General features: G+C 45.8%; 1 protein-coding gene across 4 annotated transcripts in view; it reads left to right on the top strand.

The window, feature by feature from the left end:
- The window catches only part of heatr1 (HEAT repeat containing 1), a 115223-nt gene that overhangs the window by 61465 nt on the left and 37179 nt on the right, over positions 1–16579 (top strand). For all 4 annotated transcript variants that reach the window (XM_070889298.1, XM_070889297.1, XM_070889300.1 and 1 more), the window contains 4 exons: positions 3698–3850; positions 5894–6012; positions 9842–9963; positions 12184–12312. In XM_070889298.1, the coding sequence (XP_070745399.1) occupies positions 3698–3850; positions 5894–6012; positions 9842–9963; positions 12184–12312 (523 nt within the window). The remainder of the gene's footprint in view (positions 1–3697; positions 3851–5893; positions 6013–9841; positions 9964–12183; positions 12313–16579) is intronic.

Below are 16579 nucleotides of genomic sequence, written 5' to 3'. Positions count from 1 at the left end.
AGACATGCCTCCAGGGTGATCAAGGCTGGGAACTCAACATCCAGGGCTTTTCAACATTTAGGAAGGATAGACAGAAAGGAAAAGGAGATGGGGTGGTGTTGCTAGTTAAAGAGGAAATTAATGCAATAGTAAGGGAGGACATTAGCTCGGATGATGTGGAATCATTGCGAGAGGGATGGAGTACAAAAGCAGGGATTCATTGCGAGAGGGATGGAGTACAAAAGCAGGGAGGTCCTGCTGCAACTGTACATGGTATTGGTGAGGCCGCACCTGGAGTACTGCGTGCAGTTTTGGTCACCTTACTTAAGGAAGGATATACTAGTCTTGGAGGGGGTACAGAGATTCACTGGGCTGATTCCGGAGATGAGGGGGCTACCTTATGATGATAGATTGAATAGACTGGGTCTTTACTCGTTGGCGTTCAGAAGGATGAGGGGTGATCTTATAGAAACATTTAAAATAATGAAAGGGATAGACAAGATGGAGGCAGAGAGGTTGTTTCCACTGGTCGGGGAGACGAGAACTAGGGGGCCCAGCCTCAAAATACGGGGGAGTCAATTTAAAACCAAGTTGAGAAGGAATTTCTTCTCCCAGAGGGTTGTGAATCTGTGGAATTCTCTGCCCAAGGAAGCAGTTGAGGCTAGCTCATTGAATGTATTCAAATCACAGATAGATTTTTAACCAAGAAGGGAATTAAGGATTATGGGGAGCGGGCGGGTAAGTGGAGCTGAGTCCACGGCCAGATCGGCCATGATCTTTTTGAATGGCGGAGCAGGCTTGAGGGGCTAGATGGCCTACTCCTGTTCCGAATTCTTATGTTCTTATGAATCGGTATGGGTGGAGCTACAGAATACCAAAGGGCAGAAAACGCTGGTGGGAGTTGTGTACAGGCCACCAAACAGTAGTAGTGAGGTTGGGGACAGCATCAAACAAGAAATAAGGGATGTGTGCAATAAAGGTACAGCAGTTATCATGGCCGACTTTAATTTACATATAGATTGGGCTAACCAAACTGGTAGCAATGCGGTGGAGGAGGATTTCCTGGAGTGTATTAGGGATGGTTTTCTTGACCAATATGTTGAGGAACCAACTAGAGAGCTGGCCATCCTAGACTGGGTGATGTATAATGAGAAGGGACTAATTAGCAATCTTGTTGTGCGAGGCCCATAGGGAAGAGTGACCATAATATGGTAGAATTCTTTATGAAGATGGAGAGTGACACAGTTAATTCAGAGACTCGGGTCCTGAACTTAAGGAAAGCTAACTTCGACAGCATGAGGCGTGAATTAGCTAGAATAGACTGGCAAAATGATACTTAAAGGGTTGACGGTGGATAGGCAATGGCAAACATTTATGGATCACATGGATAAACTTCAACAATTGTACATCCCTGTCTGGAGTAAAAATAAAACAGGGAAGATTGCTCAACCGTGGCTAACAAGGGAAATTAAGGATAGTGTTAGATCCAAGGAAGAGGCATATAAATTGGCCAGAAAAAGCAGCAAACCTGAGGACTGGGAGAAATTTAGAATTCAGCAGAGGAAGACAAAGGGTTTAATTAGGAGGGGGAAAATAGAGTACGAGAGGAAGCAAGCACATGGTATTGGTGGTAATGTACTGGCGTGGATAGAGAATTGGTTGGCAGACAGGAAGCAGAGAGTCAGGATAAACGGGTCCTTTTCGGAATGGGAGGCAGTGACTAGTGGAGTGCCGCAGGGCTCAGTGCTGGGACCCCAGCTCTTTACAATGTACATCAATGATTTGGATGAAGGAATTGAGTGTAATATCTCCAAGTTTGCAGATGACACTAAACTGGGTGGCAGTGTGAGCTGTGAGGAGGATGCTAAGAGGCTGCAGGGTGATTTGGACAGGGTTAGCTGAGTGGGCAAATGCATGGCAGATGCAGTATAATGTGGATAAATGTGAGGTTATCCACTTTGGTGGCAAAAACACGAAGGCAGAATATTATCTGAAGTGGCAGATTAGGAAAAGGGGAGGTGCAACGAGACCTGTTTGTCATGGTTCATCAGTCATTGAAAGTTGGCATGCAGGTACAGCAGGCGGTGAAGAAGGCAAATGGCATGTTGGCCTTCATAGCTGGGGGATTTGAGTATAGGAGCAGGGAGGTCTTAATTGTACAGGGCCTTGGTGAGGCCTCACCTGGAATATTGTGTTCAGTTTTGGTCTCCTAATCTGAGGAAGGAAATTCTTGCTATTGAGGCAGTGCAGCCAAGGTTCACCAGACTGATTCCCGGGATGGCAGGAATGACATATGAGGAGAGACTGGATCAACTGGGACTTTATACACTGGAGTTTAGAAGGATGAGAGGGGATCTCATAGAAACATATAAGATTCTGACGGGACTGGACAGGTTAGATGCGGGAAAAATGTTCCCGATGTTGGGGAAGTCCAGAACCAGGGGACACTGTCTGAGGATAAGGGGTAGGCCATTTAGGACTGAGATGAGGTGAAACCTCTTCACTGAGAGTTGTTAACCTGTGGAATTCCCTGCCGCAGAGAGTTGTTGATGCCAGTTCATTGGATGTATTCAAGAGGGAGTTAGACATGGCCCTTACAGCTAAAGGGATCAAGGGGTATGGAGAGAAAGCAGGAAAAGGGTTCTGAGGTGAATGATCAGCCATGATATTGAATGGTGGTGCAGGCTCGAAGGGCTGAATGGCCTACTCCTGCACCTATTTTCTATGTTTCTAACCGCAATTTCAGGTCCATTGTTTATTTAACTGAAAATGCCGTACCTTAATTTCTACTCTAGTTTTACTTGATACTTAACATTGAGAACAGAAGAACATCAGAATTAGGAGCAGCAGTAGACCATACGGCTCCTCAGGCCTGCTCCGCCGTTCACTAAGATCATGGCTGAACTTCTACATCAACTCCACTTTCCCGCCCTATCCCTTGATTCTCTTGGTGCCCAAGAATCTATCGATCTCAGTCTTGATTATAGTCAGCGACTGATCATCTAAAGAGAATTCCAAAGATTCACAATCCATGTTCCCTGTATTTTTTTGGTACTGTGTGGCTAATTCAATTTTTCGCGCATGTGCGGTTATTTCCATTTAAAAGCTGGTAAGCAGCCTGTGCGGGACCTCCAGACTGCTACGCAGCTTAGCGCGAACGTTGTTCACAACCCTCTAAGTGAAGAAATTTCTCCTCATCTCAATTCTAAATGGCCGACCCCTTATTCTGAGACTATGCCCCCTAGTTCTAGACTCTCTAGCCACAGGAAAGATCCTCTCAGCATCTACCCTGTCAGTCCTTCTAAGAATTTTATACATTTCAATGAGATCACCTCACATTCTTCTAAACTCCAGAAAATCTATGCCCATCCTCCTCAATCTCTGCATAAGATAGCCTTCCCTTGGGAGACTATGAAATACTTTTACATGAGTTGCTTACTTGTTTGTTCATCTGAAATCCTTTGCTGAAAGGTACAAATACAACAACGATCAGTGAGCTGACTTCAAAGAAACAGCAAATTACTTTGGGAGATGGGCTCAATAATCCTTGTCCCAGCTGATGACATGCTTGAATTCGTGATATAAACACTCCCTTTCATGGGGTTTGTCAGCTTTAGACTTAATTCTATTGATATTTGAAGGATTTTCCCCCCAAAGAGTTATCTTTTAAATGCGCTCGCCATTGTTTTATAATGTGCGTGTGTGTGTTTTTTTTAAGGAAACCCCAAGATTTGCAGAATACGGAACCTGCTTCTTTAACAGGCGACATTAACTGGCAGAGAGTTACACTCATCATGGAATTAATGCAACACAAGAAGAAACTCAAAGGTCCCCAGATTCTGGTTCCTACCCTCTTCAGCCTTCTGTCCAGGTACTGGGACTGAATATAATCGACCGTTTTACCTTGTTAATGGAGCTGGAAGATAGTGAGATGAACCCCAAGTGCTGAGTTCGCTGGCTGTGGTGCTTCAGTTCTCCTGGACAAATATTGGGGGGAAATTCACCAGAGTTCCTGCACCTGATTGCAGCTCAGTGATTGTACGCTCATTGGCAGAGTACTTTCAGATTCGGCCAAAGCAATAAAATGTGTACAAAAGCAAAATACTGCGGATGCTGGAATTTGGAATAAAAACAGAAAATGCTGGAAATCTCAGCGGGTCAGGCAGCATCTGTGGCGAGAAAGCAGAGTTAACATTTCGGGTCGATGATGTTAACTCTGTTTTCTCTCCACAGATGCTGTCTGACCCGCTGAGATTTCCAGCATTTTCTGTTTTTATTATAATAAAACATGGGATTCGGCACCAAGTTAGTAAAAAGGCAAGTTGAGGACTGATGTCAAGATATACATCTTCACACATGAGAGAGATTATACTTGCGATGGTCTTCTAGATAGGATAGTGGGGGCAATAACTCGAATCATTCGAGAGGCAGTTAGACACTATGATAAGGGAATAGTAGATTTATGCAGAAGGATGGGCTAGGTGGGTTAAATAACCTCCCTCATTTGTACTTACCTTTGTGATCTTTGGGAAGTGATAGGTCGGGAAAGTTTGAAAAGAAAAAACTTAAATCATCTCTAAGGCATAAACTATCACTTTCTGAATGTCCTCAGATTTTGAATACAGTATATAGAAGATACGAAGGGGATAAATGAAATGAGTTATGTACTGCTAAAATTTTCATCGGAAGTGATGGGTTCCTTGTGATTACAGAATCTAAAAGAAAGACTTGAATTTATATAGCGTCTTTCACGACCACCGAACATCTCAAAGCGCTTTACAGCCAATGAAGCACTTTTGGAGTGTAGTCACTGTTGTAATGTGGGAAACACGGCAACCAATTTGCACACAGCAATCTCCCACAAACAGAGACGTGATAATGACCAGATAATCTGTTTTGTTATGTTGATTGAAGGATAAATATTGGCCAGGGTACTGGGATAACGCCCCTGCTCTTTTTCAAAATAGTACCATGGGATCTTTTACGTGCACCTAAGAAAGCAGACGGGGGGCCTCGTTTTAACGTCTCATCCGAAAGACGGCACCTCCGACAGTGCAGCGCTCCCTCAGCACTGCACTGGGGACGTTGGCCTAGATTTATCTGCTCAAGTCTCTGGAATGGGACTTAAACCCACAACCTTCTGACTCAGAGGCAAGTATGCTACCTACTGAGCCACAGCTGACACTGCTCAAGAGCTATAAAATGAGAGAGAATGAGGTTCAGGGGCTGGTGACCTGCCCACTGCCCGCAGTGTGTAGTGTGTTTACAAATGGATTAGGAGCACTGGTTTTCTTTTGTACAGGATTTGAGATTTTAATTTTCTCAGCTTCGTTTCATTTCTTGCACTCTTCAGTTCCCCCCCCACCCCTTGCTTTGAACTGCTTTTATTTCAATTTCTTTATCACCAAAGAGGACGAGACCATGTCGTTTCTAATTACAGCCACTTGGTGTGCCACTGATCAGAAAGTAAATAGTAAAAAGTGTAGCTTTGCACAGTGCCACCCAGAGATCAGAACTTGGTACTGCAACAACGTAATGTATTTTAACTTGTGTAAATGTTATCCATTCTCAAGAATGAGGTGCAGGTACCACAGCAACATAGAAATATATTGTTAATTATGTATCTCTCTCTCCACAGAGGCTATCTGACCTGTGTGTTTCCAGCATTTTCTGCTTTATTTCAGATCTCTAGCATCGGCAATATTTTGCTTTTGCTATAGGTTTACAGTGACTGAATCAGTCAATTTTAATTTTAAATGGAATTGTTGGCCTGTTTTGAGGTTTGTTAGCAGGGTTTGGGGAATGTATTTCATGTTTCTCTCCATTTTTGCACAAAAGTGGAATACCAGTAGTTTTGGCTATAATTAGGAGAATTCGACAGGAAAAATAACAGTTAATCATTGTCATGACTCAGGTGCCTGGATCCTTCATTGTCCGAGCAGGGCAGTCTGGAGTACACAAAGCAGCTGGTCCTCAACTGTTTACTGAACCTCTGTCAGAAACTATCACCGGATGGTACCAGGATCAGCAAAGGTATGAAAGGATGGAATGGTTTCTCTTCACTGCATTTTTATTTTGGCATTCATTGCAGATTAAATCAGTCCTGGTTTTAAGTGAATACAGTGTAGAGATGCAAAGCTGTTATTTTTCTCTTTCCATTAACTAAAACCATGCAAGTCTCTGTATGTAAATTTAAGATGTAATTAGAGAGACGGAAGGAAAGTATATGGGGAATTTTAAATAACAACCTGAATAAGAGCAGGTATTAGTCATTGATTATATTTGGTTAGCTGGAAACCCATCACAACTTATTGGGCCCAAGTTTCCACATGATTCGCGCCTGATTTTTAGGAGCAACTGGTGGAGAACGGACTATTTTAGAAATCGCAATTCTCCACATTTTTTTTTCTGCCGTTCTAGTCAGGTAGAACAGTTCTAGTTCAGAACAGAATTTTTTCTTCAAAAGGGGGCGTGTCCGGCCACTGACGCCTGATTTGAAAGTTTCCACAGTGAAAATGTACTCCAAACTAAAGTCGAATGGAGCCAGTGAAGATTTTTGTAGAACTGAAAAAAACCTGTTCTACACATTAAAAAATCAGGCGCAGGTTACAAATTAGGCGTCCAGAACGAGGTGGGGGGGGGAACTAATTAAATTCGACAATAAATCCTTATTTATACTTCTACAAATATTATACAAATAAATCCAACCTGAATAAACATTTATAAGCCAAGAAAAGATTAAATAAACCATCTTCCTACCTGTGTGAAAGTGCTTCAGCCAGGGAGAATTCTGCAGCTGAGCGGGAGGGGGGGGAAGAGAGAGAGAGAGAGAGAGAGAGAGAGGAGGGAGGGGTGGGAAGAAGAGAGAGAGGAGGGGGGGGGGAAGAGAGAGAGAGATGGGGGGGGAGAGAGAGAGGAGGGGGGGGAGAGAGAGAGGAGGGGGGGGAGAGAGAGAGAGGGGGGGGGAGAGAGAGAAGGAGGAGAGAGAGAGGAGGAGGAGAGAGAGAGGAGGGGGGGGAGAGAGGAGGGGGGGGGGAGAGAGGAGGGGGGGGGAAGAGAGGAGGGAGGGGGGGAGAGAGAGAGGGAGGGGAGGGAGAGAGGGAGGGGAGGGAGAGAGAGGGAGGGAAGGGAGAGAGAGGGGAGGGAGAGAGAGAGAGAGAGAGAGAGAGAGAGAGAGAGAGAGAGAGAGAGAGAGAGGGGAGGGAGGGGTGGGAAGAAGAGAGAGAGGAGGGGGGGGGAAGAGAGAGAGATGGGGGGGAGAGAGAGGAGGGGGGGGGAGAGAGAGAGGGGGGGGGAGAGAGAGAGGAGGGGGGGGGAGAGAGAGAAGGAGGAGAGAGAGAGGAGGAGGAGAGAGAGGGAGGGGAGAGAGAGAGGGAGGGGGGGGAGAGGGAGGGGAGGGAAGAGAGAGAGGGAGGGAAGGGAGAGAGGGAGGGAAGGGAGAGAGGGGAGGGAGAGAGAGAGGGAGGGGAGGGGGAGAGAGAGGGAGGGGGGAGGGGAGGAGAGGGGGGAGAGGAGAGAGAGAGTGAGGGGAGGGGGGGGGGAGAGGAGAGAGAGAGTGAGGGGAGGGGGGGGGAGAGAGGAGAGAGGAGAGAGGGAGGGGAGGGGGGGGGGAGAGGAGAGAGAGAGAGAGGGAGGGGAGGGGGGAGAGAGAGAGAGAGAGAGGGAGGGGAGGGGGGAGAGAGACAGAGGGAGGGGAGGGGGCAGAGAGAGAGGGAGGGGAGGGGGGGGAGAGGAGAGAGAGAGGAGGGGAGAGGGGGGGAGGGAGGGAGAGAGAGAGAGAGGGGGGGGGAGGGAGGGAGGGAGGGGGAGGGAGGGGGAGAGAGAGGGGGGGGGGGGAGAGAGAGGGAGGGAGGGAGAGAGAAGAAAGAGAGAGAGAGAGAGAGAAGGGGGAGAGAGAGTTGGGGGGGGGAGAGCGCGGGGGAGAGAGAGAGAGCGGGGCGGGGAACAGGAGCTCGGGTCGGGGGGAGCGGGTGTTGGGGCGGGGTGGGGGGGGAGCGGGTCTCGGGACGGCGAGGGCGGGTGTCGGCTCTCGGGTCGAGGGGGGAGCAGGTCTCGGGGCGGGCGGGGGAGCGGGTGTCTGGTCGGCGGTGGGGGGGGAGAGGAAGAGCGGGTGTCGGGGGGCCAGGGGGAAGAGCGGGTGTCGGGTCTGGTCGGCCGGCGGGGGGGGGGGGAGCAGGAGCTGGTCGTGGGAGGAGCCTCATTCACGCAGCCCCAGTGAGACCATTCAGCCAGGGCTAGGGGCTGCGTGCTTCGGGCCCCTCCCACACAGTTCGGCGCCTGGAGCTACTGCACTTGCGTGCCGACTGTAGCGCGCGTGTGCAGAGGTCCCGGCACTGTTTTCAGCGCCGGGACCTGGCTCCGCCCCCCCCCCCCCCCCAACAGCTCGTGCTGGCTGCGCCGAGGGCCAGAGGACCTACAGGTAGGTGGACAATACCGAGGATTTTTTTAGGCGCGAAAAACGGGCGCCCAGCTCCGAGGGTCGCCCGTTTTTTTTCTTGTGGAAACTTGGGCCCATAGAGTCCAAAACAAAACATTGAAGAATCCACATGTGTCGAGTTTCTACTTGCCTGATATGAAATGCACACTCCTTCCATGATGGAGAGACCCAGAGAATTTGGGCTCAAGTTGGCATGGGCACCATGTGTGCGAATGCTGTAAGGAATTGCTGGAGCTTAACCAGCTAAAACCGCATGGCTTATCAGAACAGGACACTTGTAATCTTTCTGCTGTTTGTCCAGCTAGGACCTCCCAACCTGTTAGGGTATTGTAATCCAAAGTTATCTGAAGCCAAATGGGGAGAATCGCAGCATCTAGAACTAGGTCAGTCAGGTCTCGTCATTGAGCCAAACTGGTTGGTAAATCTTCAACAGCACCTTGGAATATTGAGGACCTGGCTTGTTTGGGTATCATTACCTGGTCTGCCCCAAAGGATTGACTGTATTTCAGACTCCCATTGCTAGGTGTCGTTTTGGCGCCAGTTCAATTGCAGAGACCCCACTTACCTGCTCTCGTGAAAATAGTTAGGTAACACTTGAGTGTAGTTGTGAACATTCTGTGTGGACAATAGCATCAAGAACTTGTCTTGCGTGGGATGGTGAACAACAATAATTACAGTTTCGTCTAAAGGTAAGCAATAACTAAAGAGGAAGGATATGGGGGTGAGGTATCATTTGTTCGAAAGACTGTGCATTTTTCATCCAAGAATATCACACTATTTACCAGATATTCAATTTTTTTAAATTATCAATTTTATCATTGAACTGAAGATCCTCAAGTAGCCATCCTGCTAGACAACGCCAGTGTTGTCAGTTACAGCCCCTCTCCAACTCCAGGAAACCATGCTAAAAGCCAAGTCTTCCAGCTGTTTGTATTGGAGATAATCTGGGATGCATAGAACAATTTTACTATAATCTGAAGTGGCATGGCAGAGACCCTATTCGGGGTGGGAGGGCATCTCCAGGTGCTACAGCTTGCAGTATCCATGGGCTAGGGAGGGGAGAAATTAGGCCAGACTCCTGACCGCTAACCAGCAACACTCGTACAGGTACATGTGTGTGCATGTCAGATGAGAAAATGAACAAGATTGGTTGTGATATCCTTTGTGTTAGAATAGTCTTTGGATGTTCACAGTTTATCTTCCACTTTGAAGAATAGCTATCTCGGCGCAGTGCGGGGAGAAAATTGATAATCACATTTTTTAAGGTCTTTCAGACTTGGGGAAATAAACTCAATAGCACTTTAAATGTCCTTGTTTTGTAGACATTTCTCAACATTTTGTAAATGTAAAATTCTACTGATTTTGCATCAGTGCCGTGCACAAAAAACTGAACAGGTGGTTTAATTTTCAACTTTGGTTTTACAGATGTCCTTGATGAGGAGAAGTTTAACGTGGAGCTAATTGTTCAATGTGTCAGGGGTTCGAATATGCCTCAGACACATCATCATGCATTACTGCTCCTGGGTGCTTCTGCTGGAATGTTCCCTGTAAGTACAGCCTGTTCCTGCTGGGCAGTCAGGGAGGAGGTATTTTCAAAGGTTTTTGCTGTGGGATCGTTTTGAATAATTATTCTGCAGGCCAACAGATCTCCTGTGATGTTGCTCATCACGTTCATTTTTATAAGAACAAGGTTCTTGTGATATGTTAAATAGACACGGTGTTGTACTAAAGAATATTGTGAAGGCATCTGACTTAGCAATTTTTGCAACAGTCCTAGGCTCTGGTGTACTGAGATGGAGTTTTGGGGTCCAACAGCATTGTGAGATGGGCTCCCAGGGTCTGGGAGAACAGGGAAGGAGTCGCAGGGTTTTGTGAACACGAGGTACCAGCGGATTGGAAAGCAGCTAATGTAACGCCTCTGTTTAAAAAAGGGGCCAGACAAAAAGCAGGTAACTATAGGCCAGTTAGTTTAACATCTGATGTGGGGAAAATGCTTGAAACTATCATTAAGGAAGAAATAGCGGGACATCTTGATAGGAATAGTGCAATCAAGCAGACGCAGCATGGATTCATGAAGAGGAAATCATGTTTAACTAATTTACTGGAATTCTTTGAGGATATAATGAGCATGGTGGATAGAGGTGTACCGATGAATGTGGTGTATTTAGATTTCCAAAAGGCATTCGATAAGGTGCCACACAAAAGGTTACTGCAGAAGATAGAGGTATGCGGAGTCAGGGGAAATGTATTAGCATGGATAGAGAATTGGCTGGCAAATAGAAAGCAGAGAGTCGGGATAAATCGTTCCTTTTCGGGTTGGAAATCGGTGGTTAGTGGTGTGCCACAGGGATCGGTGCTGGGACCACAACTGTTTACAATATACATAGATGACCTGGAAGAGGGGACAGAGTGTAGTGTAACAAAATTTGCAGATGACACAAAGATTAGTGGGAAAGCGGGTTGTGTAGAGGACACAGAGAGGCTGCAAAGAGATTTGGATAGGTTAAGCGAATGGGCTAAGGTTTGGCAGATGGAATACAATGTCGGAAAGTGTGAGGTCATCCACCTTGGGGGAAAAAAACCGTAATAGGGAATATTATTTGAATGGGGAGAAATTACAACATGCTGAGGTGCAGAGGGTCCTGGGGGTCCTTGTGCATGAATCCCAAAAAGTTAGTTTGCAGGTGCAGCAGGTAATCAGGAAGGCGAATGGAATGTTGGCCTTCATTGCGAGAGGGATGGAGTACAAAAGCAGGGAGGTCCTGCTGCAACTGTACAGGGTATTGGTGAGGCCGCACCTGGAGTACTGCGTGCAGTTTTGGTCACCTTACTTAAGGAAGGATATACTGGCTTTGGAGTGGGTACAGAGACGATTCACTAGGCTGATTCCGGAGATGAGGGGGTTACCTTATGATGATAGATTGAGTAGACTGGGTCTTTACTCGTTGGAGTTCAGAAGGATGAGGGGTGATCGTATAGAAATATTTAAAATAATGAAAGGGATAGACAAGATAGAGGCAGAGAGGTTGTTTCCACTGGTGGGGGAGACCAGAACTAGGGGGCACAGCCTCAAAATACGGGGGAGCCCATTTAAAACCGAGTTGAGAAAGAATTTCTTCTCCCAGAGGGTTGTGAATCTGTGGAATTCTCTGCCCAAGGAAGCAGTTGAGGCTAGCTCATTGAATGTATTCAAGTCACAGATAGATTGATTTTTAACCAATAAGGGAATTAAGGGTTACGAGGAGAGAGCGGCGGGTAAGTGGAGCTGAGTCCACGACCAGATCTGCCATGATCTTGTTGAATGGCGGAGCGGGCTCGAGGGGCTAGATGGCCTACTCCTGTTCCGAATTCTTATGTTCTTATGTTCTTACGGCGAGGAAGGCTCTCGGGCCTGTACTTTCCCTGTGTGTACGCAATTCTAAATGGCCTCTTATGCTGTACTATTCTATGATTCTAAATCCAGACCCAAATGGATTTTAAAGTACAAGTGGGCATATGTCCATGAATAGAGTCCTCTCTTGTTTTATTTTAGTACCATTTTGTAAAGTGTCCTTTTCTCTCCTAAACTACTCATGCACACCACTTTCCAATTAGAATCCCTAGCACTGCTGTTAAAATACAAGCACATTTATGCCCTCGTTACTCAGTGTTTGCGATTGTCCGTGACCATTTATTGTTTTACTTCGAAGTGCACAGATCTCCATTATTATGACAGTATTAACCACATTTATGTTTTTGATTTATTTATGTTTGTATTCCTTTTGTAGGACAAGGTGCTCCATAATATCATGCCCATATTTACTTTCATGGGTGCCAATGTGATGCGACTGGATGACAGCTACAGTTTCCAAGTGATAAACAAGACAGTGCAGACCGTAATCCCAGCACTTATTCGAGTAAGTCACGGCAAAGTGTTTTTTTATTTTTTAAACTTGAAATTTTACCGATCTTACCAGAGATGAAACTATATTAATAATAAAAAAGACTTCTGATGCCTTAGTGGATGAGGATAGGATAGCCACGGCAGTCATAACCACAATGGTGAAATAGCCGATTAACATTCACTGTCCAGGCTCAGGCTCATTTGAGCGAGGTACTGGAGTGTTGTTGTTATGTATGGACCCCTTGCCCCCAGATATAGTCAGCACCATCAGAGGAGCAGAGAGAAATTGATAACAAAGATTTAATTTGATTAGAATAGCTCTAAATAAGCACCACTGAATTACAAAACCTTGTTGGATAGGATGGTGTAAACCCACTTGGGGCTTGGCATGTGCAGAACTCTCAGGGATGTAGGTATCTGCTTCCAGCAAAAATCTTGAGGAGGGTGGGCAGTGTTTTTCCCCCCCCAATTTTCCACCTCTTAAGGAGTCGTAAAGATACGACACAGCGGTCAGCTGCACCATTAAATTATAATGTTATCAACTCACCTGCATAAATCAAAGCAAATTTTTTGTTAAAAATGTTTTGATACATTGATAGCTTCATGCTTTTGCAAAATTGTTTATTTATAAAGTGATGGGCTTTTAACACATGATAAATGTGTACTGGCTTTTACATACAATCATATAGCACAGAAGGAGGCCATTCAGCCCATCGTGTTGTGCCAGCTCTTTGAAAGAGCTAACGAATTATTCTCACTCCACCGCTTTTTCCCTCTGGTCCTGCAGATTTTCTCTTTTTCCCCTTTGGCTCAGTTGGTAGCACGCTTGCCTGAGTCAGAAGGTTGTGGGTTCAAGTCCCACTCCACAGAGACTTGAGTGCAAGAATCTAGGCTAATACAGCAGTGCAGTACTGAGGGAGTGCTGCACTATAGGAGGTGCCGTCTTTCAGATGAAATGTTACACTGAGACCCCGTCTGCCCTCTCAGGTGGATGTAACCTCAGCATCTCCCTGACAACGGAAGCAGTTCGAGCCTGCAGCAGTTGGAGGGAAATTTAAACATCAGTGGCTCCCTGACAACGGAGGCATCTCAAGCCTGGAGATATTACAGGTCCTATCAAGAGGACAAAATCAGAAATAAAAAGTAATTAAATTATGACATCACAAGGGTGGAGGACAGTGATTGGTTCTTCCAGATTAATTGAATCACTGGATAGGGAATGAATCTTAAAGAAAGCTAATAACTGATTTAATTTAATTCAATTGCTGATTTTCTAATTTTAACTTAATTTATCACTGGTATATACTATTTAATTTTGTTTAACTATAATTAATCGTTATTATACTGCTTATACTATTGTATACTTATTGTAATATTTACAATGTAATTTGAATTTCTTTGTTTTTAGTTTTTTCACCTGTGTCAGTCTGCGTGCGCTTTTTAGTTGCCTCTTCGGACCCGAACCTTTAACCTCTTTTTACACGTCCTTCTCACGCTTTTTCTCTCTTTCCCTCAATGGTCAATATCTAACGTGCTGTAAAATTTTTATGAAGCGCCTTGGGACGTTTTACTACCTTAAAGGCGCTATATAAATTAAAGTTATTACCGTATATACTCGCGTATCCTGCGATCTCGCGTATCATGCGACCCCTAAATTTTCGTCCCCAAAACATGATTTTACCATATATCTCATGTATCATGCGAGTCACTTTTTTGAGATCGAATACAGACCTTAACATGAAACATTGAGTGGATTCTGCTGTGAAAACTGTTCGCGAATCGAACACCGATACAGCAATCATTCCAGCTGGCTTGACTAGCGTCGTTCAGCCACAGCCTCTACTGTGTTTGCGGGTTAAAGAAGAATGAGCTGAGATAGATGGAGCCTCTAATAATGCAGCAAACTTCAGAGGGAGTTGTGGGTGGCGGAGGTTGGGTCGCCGGGGGGGTGGGGAGGGGTGAAGAGGAAGTCGGGTTGGGTCACCGGGGGGAAGCGGAGGTCGGGTTGCCGGGGTAGGGAGAGCGGGGGTCAGGTCGGATCCGGTCCGGTCTCTTTCCTCCCCCCCCCCCCCCCCCCCCCCCCGACCTCCGCGACTCTCTCTTCCCCCCCGACCTCCGCGACTCTCTCTCATCCCCCCCCGATACAGTACAAGCGACAATAGAGGCTGCAATCCAGCCCAGGAGATACCTGCCGAGATTCAGCGTGGATACGGTCTGCTTAACAGCCTAACAGCCTAATCTTGGCCAGCACTTCACACCCGCAAATTTTGTATCTCGCGTATCATGCGACCCCCCAAATTTAGGTTACAATTTAGGTCTTCAAAAGTCGCATGATACGCGAGTATATACGGTATTAATATTATGTAAAAAATCTCTTGGCACTTTTTTGAAGAAGAGCAGGGGAGCTAGTCCTGGTGTCCTGGCCAATATTTATCCCTCAACCAACAACACTAAAACAGATTATCTGGTCATTATCACATTGCTGTTTGTGGGAGCTTGCTGTGCGCAAATTGGCCGCCGCGTTTCCTACATTACAACAGTTACTACACTTCAAAAAATACTTCATTGCCTGTAAAGTGCTTTGGAGCGGCCTGTGGTCATAAAAGGCGCAATATAAATGCAAGTCTTTCTTTTCAAGTATACAATTCCCTTTTGAAAGTTACTATTGAATCTGCTTCCACCACCCTATCAGGCTGTGTTTGCTAAATAAAAACAAAGAAGTTCCCATCTCCACTCTGGTTCTTTTGACAATTCTCTTTTGAATTTCAGCTTTTCCAATAGGATTCTTCCCTTTGGCCAGTGGACTTCCTGGTTGTTTTCGTTTGAATTGTTGATACTATGCTGTCTATCTTTAACAGCATTATCTTGCAGTTCCTAGAGGTTGTCACTGGGTATCAACTTCTTAGCTGTAAGAATTTGTATTGAGATGAATTAAAAGTACAGGTTGAACCAACCTTACCCGGAATCACATCTCATCCGGAACCATTCCCGGCCACCGGGTGGCGCAGAACTCCAACATGAACAAATTGAAGTCCTTTGCTACCGACTCCCGCAATTGCTGGCCTGACCCCGCGATCCACCCCCACCCACCATGATCTCTCTGCCGCACTCCCAGCCCCAATCCAGCCAGCCCCGATATCCCCTTACTCAGTACCTGTACCATCCAATTTAACGTGAGCACCCCTCGTCCAGATTAGGGAGGTTCAGCCTGCAGTACAATATTATAATAGCCTCTTGTTGGCCGGCACGGACACAATGGCCTCCTTCCGTGCTGTAAATTTATATGATTCTATATTGTACAAACACAGTATGAACTAAACAGAAGTGTTCTATTCAGAAGAAATCAATTGTCAAAATGTGCGATCTTTGGGGTCAAAGCAGTGGCCTCACTGATATTGTTACAGCCCAATTGCTGTCTACGTTTAGCACCCACGGTATAAGTGTGATACCACAATTGGCCACCGCATCCCAGGATTAGGGAAGGGAAGAATCTGCCTTGATTGCAATATCGTAACATCTGCTCGAAATGTGTGTGCAAGGTCAGTGGGTGAGGACAGGTTTGAGCTCAGCAGTGATGTCCTCCAGTGTTGGATAGCCCACTGAAGTTCACTGTCTAGACTTGCATGTGAATAATGCTCGTATGGGCAAAGAACCGGAGAGCAATTGGTGCCTGTGGAGCCGTATCCCAATAAGGAAGTCAGTGCTTCTTTCTGGGAGGAGATTTAAATAATTTTCTGGCAGATAAGCTTCCTGGGAGAGTGACTGAGTGTCATTTTTATGTAGGTTCCTACTTGTGCAGTGCCACCAAAGGTGCTTTATAACTACTTTACAACATAGTGGCCTCTAGTGGCAATGACTGTCCTTATGTGAACTTGGTTGCACTTGCATCAATTATTTTTGTTGAGTAAAAATCAAAGTCTGAAAATTATTTTGTAGTACTGTGCATTGAGTAGTATTTCCTTGAGCTGCTGAATAATTGTCTAGGTCATGTACTTTTAACATTTTCAGCCCAAATTGTACATGGGCCACCTTGTGCCCTAGTTAAACAGTTATTCCAAACTGCAAGAGGTTGAAAGTAGCTCCCTGAAGCCATTTTATGTCTTGGTAAGGCAGATCATTAAAGCAAGAAACTACTTACTACTTTTTCACTGTGACTTCCTGATGCTGTTAAAATGTTGTGCAATGTGTTACTTATTTTAACAACGTGTTACTTATTTTAACAAGGATTGAATCCGGTGGAGGTGGGGTCGGGTGGGGGCACTATTTTAAGAAGATAAAGT

This window comes from Pristiophorus japonicus, chromosome 9, assembly GCF_044704955.1.
Source record: "Pristiophorus japonicus isolate sPriJap1 chromosome 9, sPriJap1.hap1, whole genome shotgun sequence".
Lineage (NCBI taxonomy): Eukaryota > Metazoa > Chordata > Chondrichthyes > Pristiophoridae > Pristiophorus > Pristiophorus japonicus.
The sequence above is the reverse complement of the archived record's forward strand: the minus strand, read 5'-3'. Positions and strand labels throughout refer to the sequence as shown.